The 12,385-nt window shown below is 38.5% G+C and overlaps 1 protein-coding gene and 1 pseudogene across 1 annotated transcript; one reads left to right on the forward strand and one right to left on the reverse strand.

Annotated features, from left to right (window-relative positions):
• Positions 1-7,463: 7,463 nt before the first annotated feature.
• Positions 7,464-9,602, reverse strand: LOC126805009 (GTP-binding nuclear protein Ran-3). The gene is made up of 8 exons (XM_050532096.1): positions 9,484-9,602; positions 9,283-9,352; positions 8,946-9,002; positions 8,725-8,842; positions 8,290-8,379; positions 8,010-8,189; positions 7,834-7,911; positions 7,464-7,703 (listed from the first exon to the last, which is right to left on the reverse strand). The coding sequence occupies exons 1-8, from the start codon at positions 9,484-9,486 to the stop codon at positions 7,634-7,636; spliced, it is 666 nt and encodes a 221-aa protein (XP_050388053.1). The 5' UTR covers positions 9,487-9,602; the 3' UTR covers positions 7,464-7,633.
• Positions 9,603-10,960: 1,358 nt separating this feature from the next.
• On the forward strand, positions 10,961-11,637 carry LOC126792904 (fasciclin-like arabinogalactan protein 11; annotated as a pseudogene).
• Positions 11,638-12,385: the final 748 nt, after the last annotated feature.

The raw sequence follows: 12,385 nt of genomic DNA on the forward strand, positions 1-12,385 counted from the left end.
GAGTATCCATAAGTACTCATGCCAAATCCAAATTCGATTTGATTCAAAGAAAATTGGTGATCTTTAAGTTTTTCATCCAAGTAATTATGCCAAAGGGTAATCACAATATTTGTTTTGATAACGCGCACTTAGTCGTGGTTTAGATATGAAGATGGTCAATCAATCAAAGTGGACTAGTTTTCGATCACCATCAGATTAAAGAGACATGCGTATGCGCGTGCTTTTTGCAAAATAGCACTTTTCGTGGTGAGTTTATTAGATCCCCTTTGAATGACTTTGTTATAGAATTTTGTTCTCTTTAAATTGACTTGTTGGGAAAATAATGTAATTCAATCCTTTTCTTACTTTCCATCACCATCGTTTTGCTAAACAGACAAATGTATGTTAGTTTTGATCACTTTATATGAGTTGGATAGAGAATTTTCTGCTCTTGGAATTGGCTTTTGAGGAAAGTAATGTAATTCAATCTCCTTCAATTCTTGGTTTCTCTTGTAGTAATAATGAGGTTAAGAATAAGGAAATAAACAAAAAGATTACATATGCATACTCAATGAGGTTGGTTTAGCGAAAGCATGACATGTTATAAATGGGACGAATGCTGTAATGATTTTTCCTTAATTTGTAAAAAACATCTCTCGAACACAGGCCATACATACTTAATTGCTCTGAACCCAGAGTAGCTCACTTGCCACCCATGCACACCTTTTTTTTTATAGAAAAACAACGATTTGTCATTAATATGAAATCTAAGAATACAACATAAATATGGGCTGTATTGGCTGAAAGTTAAGGATATATTGAATTAATTGTTGTCTCCATATAATTTTTCCTCTTTCTTTGATTAAATTGGTTAAATTAATTTTTTTTACTCCCATTTATTCACTATCTTTATTTGAATTAATTTTTTCCTAAACAATGATTTTTCCACTCATTTGTTACAGTTCTAGCATGCAAAGATTCATATTTTTATATTTTCGTTAGTTTTTTTTAATATTCCTCTAGTGAGGTTGTGCTTCAATTCCAAATCTCTACGAAGAAAAATAATTTAAAAAAAAGTACTTCTAATTAGCCTAGACAAACTTCTAATCCTAGATCCGCCACTCTATCCATATTAGGGCATCATCAAATTAAAAAAACCATGCGAACTAAATTAAATTAAGTATAGTAATCTTAGTGTCGTAAACTATAAACTTGAAATCCAAAAAGAACTAAAGAACTATGAGATGAGGCTCACTTATTGTTTAGGGTAAAATCATCATAGGAACATACAGACCTAGGCCCAAAGAGAGAAGTACATGCCCATAAGCCTTGTTACTATGGACATCTAAGCAGCAGCAACAAACCACCGACCTTTGTCGTTGGCATCTCTAGCGGTCAACCTAGCACCCACTGAAGAATCACCATCAGAACGAGCTCACCAAATCCGATAAGACCACCATAACGCTTGACCAAAAGCGAAAGTCGAAAAAGCTCCTACCCCCAAAAGCACCAAGGACACTGATATGGGTTGGAAACCTTCGTTGGGCGTGACATGCAAAAAGCCGCCACCCTTCGAAGTAAGGTGAGGATGCAGTACCTGATTCAAAAATCAAACTAAAACATTCCCAACTCTACAAACAAACTCGGACCATATTTTTAGAATCGATACCTTAACACCAATGTAGAGAGCCGTAGATCTCGTTGTTGCCTTATTGGTTGTCGTCGCCGCCGACTTACCCGAACAACCACGCCTCCCTAAAGAGGACAACACCACTATGAAATCTAGGTTTCAATACGAGGACTCGAGGGGGCTCCGACAGAAACGGAGCACACCACTCACTATTCCAATTTATGAAAGACAATCTACTAGTTTTTAATTACGAGAATTTATGAAAGACAATCCACTAGTTTTTAATTACAAGTTTCAACCCATGCACACATTCATTTATTAAACGGTCTAATAAACAATTTATAAAGTTTATTAAAAACTTTATTGTGCTAGCGACCACAACGCATGTTCTCTTTTTAATTTATTTTCTCTTGCAAAATGCTCTTGGCAAATATGCCCTATAAGTTGTCAATAATGTTCGTGACAATTCTAATTCGAAAAGATATATATTGCGTCACATGATCTATGAATAACGTGTTTTCGTCCACGCAATCAACGGTATGACGGTTTCAGATTGTTTCCACGTGTCGCGCAATCATTGACTTCTCTCTAAACTTTGTCCTCATACGGAAGTCATTTCGTTACATCAACTCAAGCTTTTGGCAGATATTGCATCTCTTAACTTACCAAATCGCCATTCCCGATGACCTGGCTCCCACCGTTTTCCATATTTTCTTAAATATAAAAAAAGAAGTTTTAAAATTTCTAAAAAAATTAATTACCGAATGATTTGAAGTTTGTTATAATATTCCATATTTGTTTTATAGCAGTTTAGTTATCAACAGTTGTTGCAAATAGGTAAAGATGCATGCATAGTCCTGGAGAAACCAGTGTTTTGTTCCTCAATTAGACTTTGATGTGATCAATCTTATGGTTAATGTTGATAAATTATTCGAAAACGATGGACAAAGACACATCAATCTACCACTCTACTCTACCCAAACAACAACATGCAATGTTCGTATTTCGTTTGTTTCGGTTCAAATCGGATAGTCACTGATTTGAAGTTTGTCTGATCAGAGTGTATGAAATAGGAATAACACACCTAGCTAGCTAGGGCTTAATACAGATAATGAAGGTTTTCCAATTTCCACCACGAAAAGAACGTAGTAATGGAAACCTAGCTCCCTAGATTCTTAGAGAAGCCAACAGGGGTAGTGTCGGAAAACCATATCGATCTCATGCACTGCATATAACAAAGCAAACTGGGCAGTGGCAGGTGAGGTTTGTCTTCGACTATGAGTATGGTCGATCGAAGATAACAACCTCTGGCAGTAAAGAATCACAGAGCAAGTAGAGGTCCGTACTTCTCTTTCTTATCGAACCCTCGTGATTAAAGGGTCAGTTTTTTTTCCTCTTTATCGATCACTTACAAACCCTAGAGTACTGTTCGCTGCCATCTGTGATATTCATTTCACTACCTTTTAATTTCCTTCTACCTTCCCGAGACTTTGCTTTTCTCCTTCTCATCGCCAATGAGATAAACTAGCTAATATGTTTATAAGTTCATTGATATCCATGCACAACAACAAGTAACAATTGGAAGCACAAAGTGCCACATTTCCATCAAGAAAATTGTCATATATATGTTTTGTCTCTATGAAACCATCTCTGTCCATGCATGTCTCTTCCCAACAACCATGTCTTCTAAGTTGCAAGATTCACAAACCCTTAATTGCCACCCTCGATTAGTTTACTGCTAAGTTAATCTCCGTTTTAGACAAGATAAATTCTATTTTTCTTACTCTGGATATTAAAAAGAGGGAGTGAGATCGAGGCACGTGGTATTGCATGGCACAAGGAAATGTTTAATTTCACCGAGAACAGATTAGGAATGTGTTGGAGGAATGTTTACTGTCAATGATGTGATACCTCAACTCCTCAAGTAAAGTAACCTAGTATATTAGCTCACACTATTCCTTTCATTTCATACATAATTGGATCACTGCTAGTTAATTCTTCTCGAGCATAATTGGGTATAAAATACTGTCTAAACTATTCTACATTGATTATAGATTCTTTGTTCTAATGATCAAACCATCCATTCAATTTGTGATGAAGGTTGAAGAACCCCACAAAGTCATAAAAGGGGAATCACAATGCATGGTTATAACTTATAAGTTTATCCATGACCAGCTTTTGCAGGATTCTCACAAGAATGGAGAACATTGCTACTCATTACAACAGCAAGGAGAAGTCATTCCAAAGATATGGAAATATCATCACGATGCTTTAGAATTTCTTAAAAGTAAATGCGGAATGAACACATCTACATGGTATATTTCAGTTAGATGCAAGGTCCGTCACATTACTCACATACCCGTATTTATATCTAGAAATGTCGCAATCGCCTAGTTACATACTTTTAAAATAGTTTGGTCACCTAATTACGATTTAAATTAGATTTTGGTGATGAAGATGATGCAAGCTCAAATTGAATAATTAGTTGAGATAATCATACTTTTGGAATAATTAGTTATGAGTTAAGTACAAGTTAGAGTCCTTACTTGGCCTTTCGGAGAATGGCCTTCTCATATTAGAAAAGGGTAACTTAATCTCGGAAGTTGTCTACGCAAAACAATATATAATGAGGACTAAAGTCATTGCGCTTTCTAAGTGTCGAAGTGACTTGAAATCGAAAGCAATGTTATGGCATATGTGGAAATAGAGACAGACCATCGGATCAAACTCAATTAATTAAGCAATATTGAGCCAAAGACAGAGGGGTGGTGGGGGCGGGGGGGGGGGGGGAAAGGATCATCAATGGTGGCTTTAAATTCAGGTTTGGCTATAATATAACAGAACAGTAGGAGGAGGAGGATGAAGGGAAGGAGGGAAGAGCTAGAGATAGATGCATATACATATAACCATAGACAGTGACAGTTGATTGGTACTCTCCCCTATTCATGCCAGTCCCGTTACGCGTAAGCACATGCTGGCATTGCAGAACGTACATGTCCTGGTCGATCTGTTCCAAGTTTACATGAAAATGAGGTACTGTATATACTGTGCAGTTACTTCTACTACAGGCCACCCTTGGCCTTAGCCTGCCCTAATGCTACAATATTGAATGACATGACTTAATACTTCCTCCCTCCAAGTCCGATCATCAGATCACCATCATCATTCACGCCCCACCATGGACAACATATACATTAGGATGAAGCTGATGGGGCCTAGATACCTTTGGCAGTACTTTAGCTTCTCTCTACTTGAATACTGATCCTCCCCTCCCTCCCTTCATATATCGATCTGTTTGAATTTCATATCTACTCGACTACTCATATGATGGGCCAAGTGACGATGATTCACAATCCTCATTCACTATTGCACTCAAATGTATTAGCTAACCAAAGACTAACATAGACAGGCAGGTAAATGCATATACACAGCACTCGAATACAGGCACAACACGAATTTGTCTTTGTGAAGAAGAGTGATGCAGAGCATTCCCCTTTATGGGATTTCAGTAATTTTTCTTCAGTGGTAATGCATGCAAACTGAAAACAATTAATGGATTACAAATACTTATGGAACATGCCGATATTTCTCGAATTGAACCATTTAAGACGTCACGGACATAAAATATATTAACACCTCGGCAAGATGATGTGATCGATCCAATATTTATGACAAGCTACGACATGGTTTTCGTCACTTTTTCAATGTGGAGTAACTAAGTGACTTAGATTTTCAAAAAATAAAAAAGGTGCAAATGGGCAATGATAGAAAGTTCACAATATACCTAGCTAGCAAGTACGGTAAATATAAAACAGAAAAAGAAAGAGGGATGAAGCCATTTCACCAAGACAGAGAAGTAGTCATTGCTAGGAAATCCCATTCACGGATAATAGCAATGGAAACAGACTTTTCTAAAAGATATGACTCATCAGAAGAAGAGAACTTTATGCAGTTTGCAGCAGCAGCTAGCAGTTCTTTCTTAGCTTTGGAATCGATATCACATTCCTTGTGGCCCTGCTTAGTTGTGCTACTAGTATAGTGCTGCTTCTGATAGCTAGCTCACATTGCCTAAAGCCAGACACATTGATATCACATCACATATTATATGAAGCCAATCTACCCGACCGCCTACCGACACCGAAAGCCACCTTCATTTCAAAATCGACGATTTACCAGCTCCAAAGGGCCACCCTTCTCTTTCTTTACTTAGTCGTTAGGAATATATGTTATCTACACTAACGCGAGGATCTTGTGGAAGTTGATCATAGATAGGGAAATATAGCCCCCTGAAGTTTGGACATTGTCGAGGTCATGATAGACAAGAGAGACATGGTGGCAAAGCTAGGCTAAGACTAGCAGCTTTCAGAATTCACATGCATGCCCCCGCTCCACTGTTCTATAGGGAATCCCGGCTGGAATGATGTAGATGTCCCAGTATTACCCAGAGTGGAATCCCATAGAAGAGGGTCGGTTCTGTTTCGGTTAGTTGCTTAAAACAGACATGGAAAAGGACAAGTCCTTTTGCAATTGGGAAATCACACTAGGGTGAGACCGGGAAGCCACTATTGTCGTTTCAATGAAGCACAAGCACGCGTACTATTCACTATGCTTGCTTGCGCCTTCAGCTCCTCCTGCGACCCAGCTAGTGGCTTTTCTTTGGGTCCTTCGATCCCTTTCTGCCTTTGTGCTTGGTGCTCCCCAAAACCAAGAGGACCGATCGGATCATCAATAGGTTCCGTGATAATTAAGGCAATTTATTAACAAGGTATTGATACAAGTGTCAAGTCGAACCATTAGATTTTGCACTACTGTGTATGCGAGATCGTATGCTGAGAAGAGTATTCATATTTTTTATTTTCCGTAGAATAACAAACTACAATAAAATTTTATGCAAATTTTCAACGACGACGGCATTTTGACACTTCTTCACTGCCAATAATATATCCTCAAGAAAACCAAAGGACATGTATGCATCTATTTGGCCATGTGGACTTCACATGTTATGGTTCTCATGATCATGGTACTAACACAGTTAACTTATGTTTTCTTGTTCCTGATTTACAAATAGTACAAAACACAAGACACACATCACTGGAACAGAACCAAACCCAAACACAATAGCCCCTTCCGAGTCCTAACTAACTTGTGACATGAAGACAGACCTGAAAGTACTAGCATACCAAATGCACTTGATAATGCAACAGCAAAACAGTACTAGAAAAACCAACATCAATCATCAACTAAGCTCAGACAATCCCGTCCCTATCCACAGTCGGGTCATTAAGCATTCAATGATTTCGATTAATGCAGATGCAGACTTCCCTCAGTACCGACACTCTAATCAGTTGTGAACTTGTGATATAACTGCGAGTTTGGCGTAACATCAACTATTTCTACATTGGAGCAGATACAACCTTCGTTTATCATTCTTCACGTCAATTTCAACATTTATTTTCGGTTACCATGTATCACTCTCAGAATCTTCAATCTTCGTAAAGCACGCTACATGTCGACATTGCAACTAGTTGCGACTTGTTAGCTTCCAAAATCCAGAGTGGGAGGTTATTAGTTGTTCCAACCCAATTATGTAGTTCAAGAAATAACATCAATTCCTCACAAAGCCCACATCGGCTGCACACAAGGCAACTACTGCACCACCCAAGTACTATGTCGCTGTTCATAATCAATCAAAGCACGGCCCAGTGCGTATTCAATAGCTGGTAAAGTCTACAGTCCACACTTGAAATGAAAACCAAACCGCAAATCCTACCTACTAATGCGGCAAATGGTCACGCATCCCAGCAAACTTGGAACTACTCATTTGGGATGCATCAGATTGAAGGATAGAAACATAGACGGTAATAGAATTTCATAAATGATTATGCTCCAAACCCACTGTAGTCAATACATAGAGAATTATGCTCAAACCAGATCCAAATTCTGCCTTAATGGCTGAAGTTTCCAAAGCCCAGCAAAGAAACAATGGAGATTGAAAAATAAATAGAAGTCTTTCCAACAAGGACCCTAGTCGAATGCATCATCATCATCATCGGGAAGAGGTTGAGCAGCTGCTGCCATAAGCTCCGCCTCATGCCTGGAAGAATATCAACAAAACCAGTGAGATGATAATCATGATATACTTCTATACCAAATCTGTACTTGGTTTCAAAATTTCTTAATGTAAGTAAAACAAAATAGCAAGATCACAACAAATAAGGTCTTACTGTTGTTGAGCAGCCATGTCAATCTGGACTTCTGGGGGAGCAAGAGCTGGAGACTCGACGAAATGAAGATTGGCATCACTGAAAGAGAAACACAATAATGATGTTAACTTGTTAAGCATGAGTGTCAACACTCAACACTTCTATACTATTATACAAAGTGAGACTACAGTAATTACCCTGCAAGCTTCCTAGCCAGGTAGAGGAAGGGTTTCTCAAAATTGTAGTTGCTCTTTGCAGAAATTTCGTAGTACTGCAAGTTCTTCTTCCTATGGAAGGTAACCTGCTTAGCTTTAACCTGCCTGTTCTTCACATCAACCTTGTTTCCACATAGCACAATGGGTATGTTCTCACAAACGCTGATATTTTGGAAGACAAATGTCAGAGTTTATCAACAATGGGTTAAAGAAGACAATAAAAACAAGAACAGATTTCAATCCTCAGATTTATTGAGCTTACCGACAAAGATCACGGTGCCAAGTAGGAACATTCTTGTATGTCAACCTTGCAGTCACGTCAAACATAATGATGGCACATTGCCCATGGATGCTGCAAAATAAAAAAGATTTAGATGACAAGAAAAAAATACAACCCTTGTTACAAATGGACAATAAAACAAAATCATGGCAAAACAGTGTTAATGGACCTAAGTTCTGTCCAAAGTATATGAGAGAAAGCCAGGTGAACACAACCTCCCTAATAATTTACTTCTTTGTTTCTATATCGTTTCATTACATTCTCCTCGATTTTTTTTAACTCATCAATAATCATAGAAACAAAGTTGAAAGATCCAGCACAACAGCATACATATAAAATATATCATAGTCAAGTCAACTGCTTGCTCCTATGAAAAATACCAACAACCAAAATACGGCAGACTATATTATCACTTACTAGTAACCATCTCGAAGACCACCAAACTTCTCCTGCCCAGCAGTATCCCAGCAGTAAAACCGGATCTTTCCACAGTTTGTGAAGAAGTCTAGAGGATGAACCTCCACACCAATAGTTGCTGTTTTCACAAAAAACAAATAAACAACGCAAAACCAAACACCAAACACCAGCGACAAGTGCCACACAAAAAAGCCACAGATTCAAAATAACCAGGCACTCACGTTCATATTTCTTCTCAAACTCTCCGGTAAGATGTCTCTTCACAAAAGTAGTCTTTCCTGCACAATGCAATACCATTCAGCCGCAATTTATATAGATTAAAATCCATCGGCGGCTTCGATGACATAGAAGCATCAATAAACCCTAAACCAAATTCATCTCGGGGCAAAAAAACCCACTCATAATCATAATTAAACCTAGCAGCCTTGCACATCTTTTTTACTTTTGAACATAAACCACAGTAATTGTGATTTAAATACTGGTACCGTAAATCAAATCGATCAATAACAATCAGAGAAATCAAAAGCAGTACCAAATCAGAAGATCAAGAAATATTACCAGTGCCACCGTCGCCGACGATGACGAGCTTGAAGCTCGGATAGTCCACAGTCTGTTGGTTCGGCAAAGCCTGACACAAACAAAATGGAAATCATTAGAATCCAATCGATCAACACTAAACCCTAATTTTCAAAAAAAAAAAACACCGATCGGAGCTAAAACCTAAGGCCTTATCAGAGAGAGAGAGAGAGAGAGAGTTACCATTAGATTGGTGAAGGCGGCGAAACGAGAGAGGGCGGCGATAGGGTTTAGAGGCAGGTAGTGTGAGGCGGAGGGGAGTACATATAACTTATGAGGTTGAGGCTTGGGCGCTTTGATTTGACGCGACTATCTCGGCCGTGTGATTTGGCTAATTTTGTTCTTTCTAGAACCACCCATGGGTGGGTTGAGTGTAAAACGGGGTGTAGTGAGATATTTCACCTCTTATTTCAAACCGAGGCGTTTCTATTTTTTTTTAAAGGACGTTAAGCTATATTAACTGAGAATTAAACATGGAGGCATAGGCGATGCATCAGCATCGGAAAAAAATATATAATGAAATGCACAAGCGCATCTACAAAAACAAAAGAGGATAACAAGAACAAGAACGTTTGAAGTTGATAGTAACCAGAGGACTTGATGTTGCACGACATCGCTGCACTGCTAAGTCAAAGTAGTGTAAGTTTTGTGATAGAAACTGTAACGGTAAGAGGGGGCACGCTCTATAAAATGTGAAAGAATAACGAGATGCGACCCGAGAGAAACGAAGGCGACCAAGGGTGTTAAATCCCCTCAAGGGATGTTACCGAACAATCTTGAGAGGTCCCCTCGTGACGTTAGTAATCGAACTCTCAAGAACAAGAACCAAGTATGTAGGCCTCAAAAGCCCCTATTTTGGCTCTTCCTCCTAATAAAACTTCATTGCAGGAAATTTCTAACTCACTGATACAATCAATCAGCAAAAGGAAATTCCAGGGCTTCACTCTTCCCAGTATGCTCTTCTTCCTTTTCCTTTGGTAGCAAGATATATCTAGGAAACAATTGTAATCAATTTCATGCATTTTACATAAGTCTGTGAATGTTTGCCTTTATTTTCCTAAAGTTTTCGACATATTATTGTTGGTATATTTTTCGAGCCATTTATTCTGGTGCCTCATCAAGATTTCATGTGTTATTAAAGTAAATACAATGCTAATCTGATCCATATGATTTTGATTAATTTATATGAAGAATTGGAGATTATCTGAAATTTTACAGTTAACTTTAAGTTCTTATGGTAGTTAGGCATTAATAAAAATAATAATGGTAGTTAGGCATAATTTTTTTTCTGTTTAGATGTTATATCAGAGGGTCTCATAGAACCAAAGTATAGCAGAAATTGGTCCTGCAGTACTGCCTATATTTTTGAATACTTAATTTTACAAGCCTTCTTCTGTAGAGTCTGCACCAAACAATAAGCAACACACATTCCATCATGCTATTTTTCCTGCCCCGCCAAGCAAAGCTCCTCTCTATTCTGCTTACTTCCCAAGGAGGAGTTACGCTGTTGGGTTCTAGATGACACCGTCTTTCCACCTCAAAATGACGTCACCCCCTCTTCATCTTTTTCTCAACTCCTCCACCTTAGTACCTTTCTCTCATATTATTCAGAACCAAGCCACACACACATAAAAGCCTAAAACAATGACACCTTCCTTTGTTTTTTGTGATTTTTCATTCGCGCATAATTTCTGCTCAATCTCCAGCAGTTGCTCCGGCGCCATCAAGCACCAGTGACGGCGGTTCCTGAAAAGGCCAGTCAGTTCACTACATTCATCAAGCTTCTGAAAAGTACAAAGACAGCCAACCAAATCAACACCCAGCTTCAGCACATCAAACCAAGACATCACCGTCTTTTCACCAACAGACAATATAATGCCTTTGCATCCCTCAGAGCAGGCACACTAAACTGCATTTCGGAATAACAAAAGCTCCAGCTACTCCAGTTCCATATCCTCCCTACTTACCATAGTACCTCATAGTTCCAGACCTTTACGTACATATATACACAAGCCGGAATAGCGACGATGGGCAGTTCCCACTCAATGTGACCGCATCAGGCAACCAAATGAACATGACAACTGGGGTTGCCGCTGCCCCAGTGGCTAATACCATATTCACCGACAGCCAGCTAGCTATATATCAGGCAGACCAGGTGCTCCTTCATTTGGGAATTTTCGTCTCACCAGCGCCCGCCCCAGCTGCTCCCAAGAAGAGTATTAAAGGTTGTGATGCTCCCTCCGCAAGGTCGTCCTACAGTCCTGCTGATGCATCTGCTGCAGTGGGCTGAAGCACCAGACAATGAAAGCAGTGTCCATGGGATTCTTGTTGTGGTGAGATTTTGAACCGAACGACTGTAATAATTTAGACTTTTGCTTTGTTTTCCACTGTTTCCTCTGTGCCTATTGTGCAAAGAATTTTGTACTGCTGTTATTAGTTGAACACCATGGCCCATTGTTCCTGTTGAATAAAACTCGCATTCAGATTCTGCATTGAAACTCATTCTCAGCCTCATCCCTAATCCATTAACAGTGCAGCGCGAAAGTTTCTTGAAACTAGAGTCCCACTGAGGATTTCAGTAACAAAAAGTTGATATTTGAGACCATTCTATTAGGGCTGACAAGGTGTCAAGCTTTAACAAAAAAAAAGACAATGGTGTCGACGGTTCGGTTCATGAGCATTAATCGAAAACCGACATTGAACTTTCGATTTCATGTTTTTTAAAACATAAACTGAAATATATATATAGAAACCGCAGTTTCAGTTAACTTATAGTTCGGTTCGGTTTCGGTTACAAAACCTAATATTCTTATTGACATTTCGTAATTAACTAATGAAAATAAAAATATTAAAAGTGAAGGGGTAAGCTACAAGTTCAATACTTTAATTAAGTTATATTTACCAAAACAATAATCAATAACTCAAATTTGTATTGTGCTTTGCTGAAACACAACAAGTTAACCAAAATAAGCATTAAACCTCATGAGCTTCATTACCAGATGTTCAGACTTATCTTAACATGAAGACTAGTTGATAAAACTCTTAAGCATTACATTAGATATTTGCATGCATGATTGTACATATA

The sequence above is a fragment of the Argentina anserina genome, chromosome 1 (genome assembly GCF_933775445.1).
Source record: "Argentina anserina chromosome 1, drPotAnse1.1, whole genome shotgun sequence".
Lineage (NCBI taxonomy): Eukaryota > Viridiplantae > Streptophyta > Magnoliopsida > Rosales > Rosaceae > Argentina > Argentina anserina.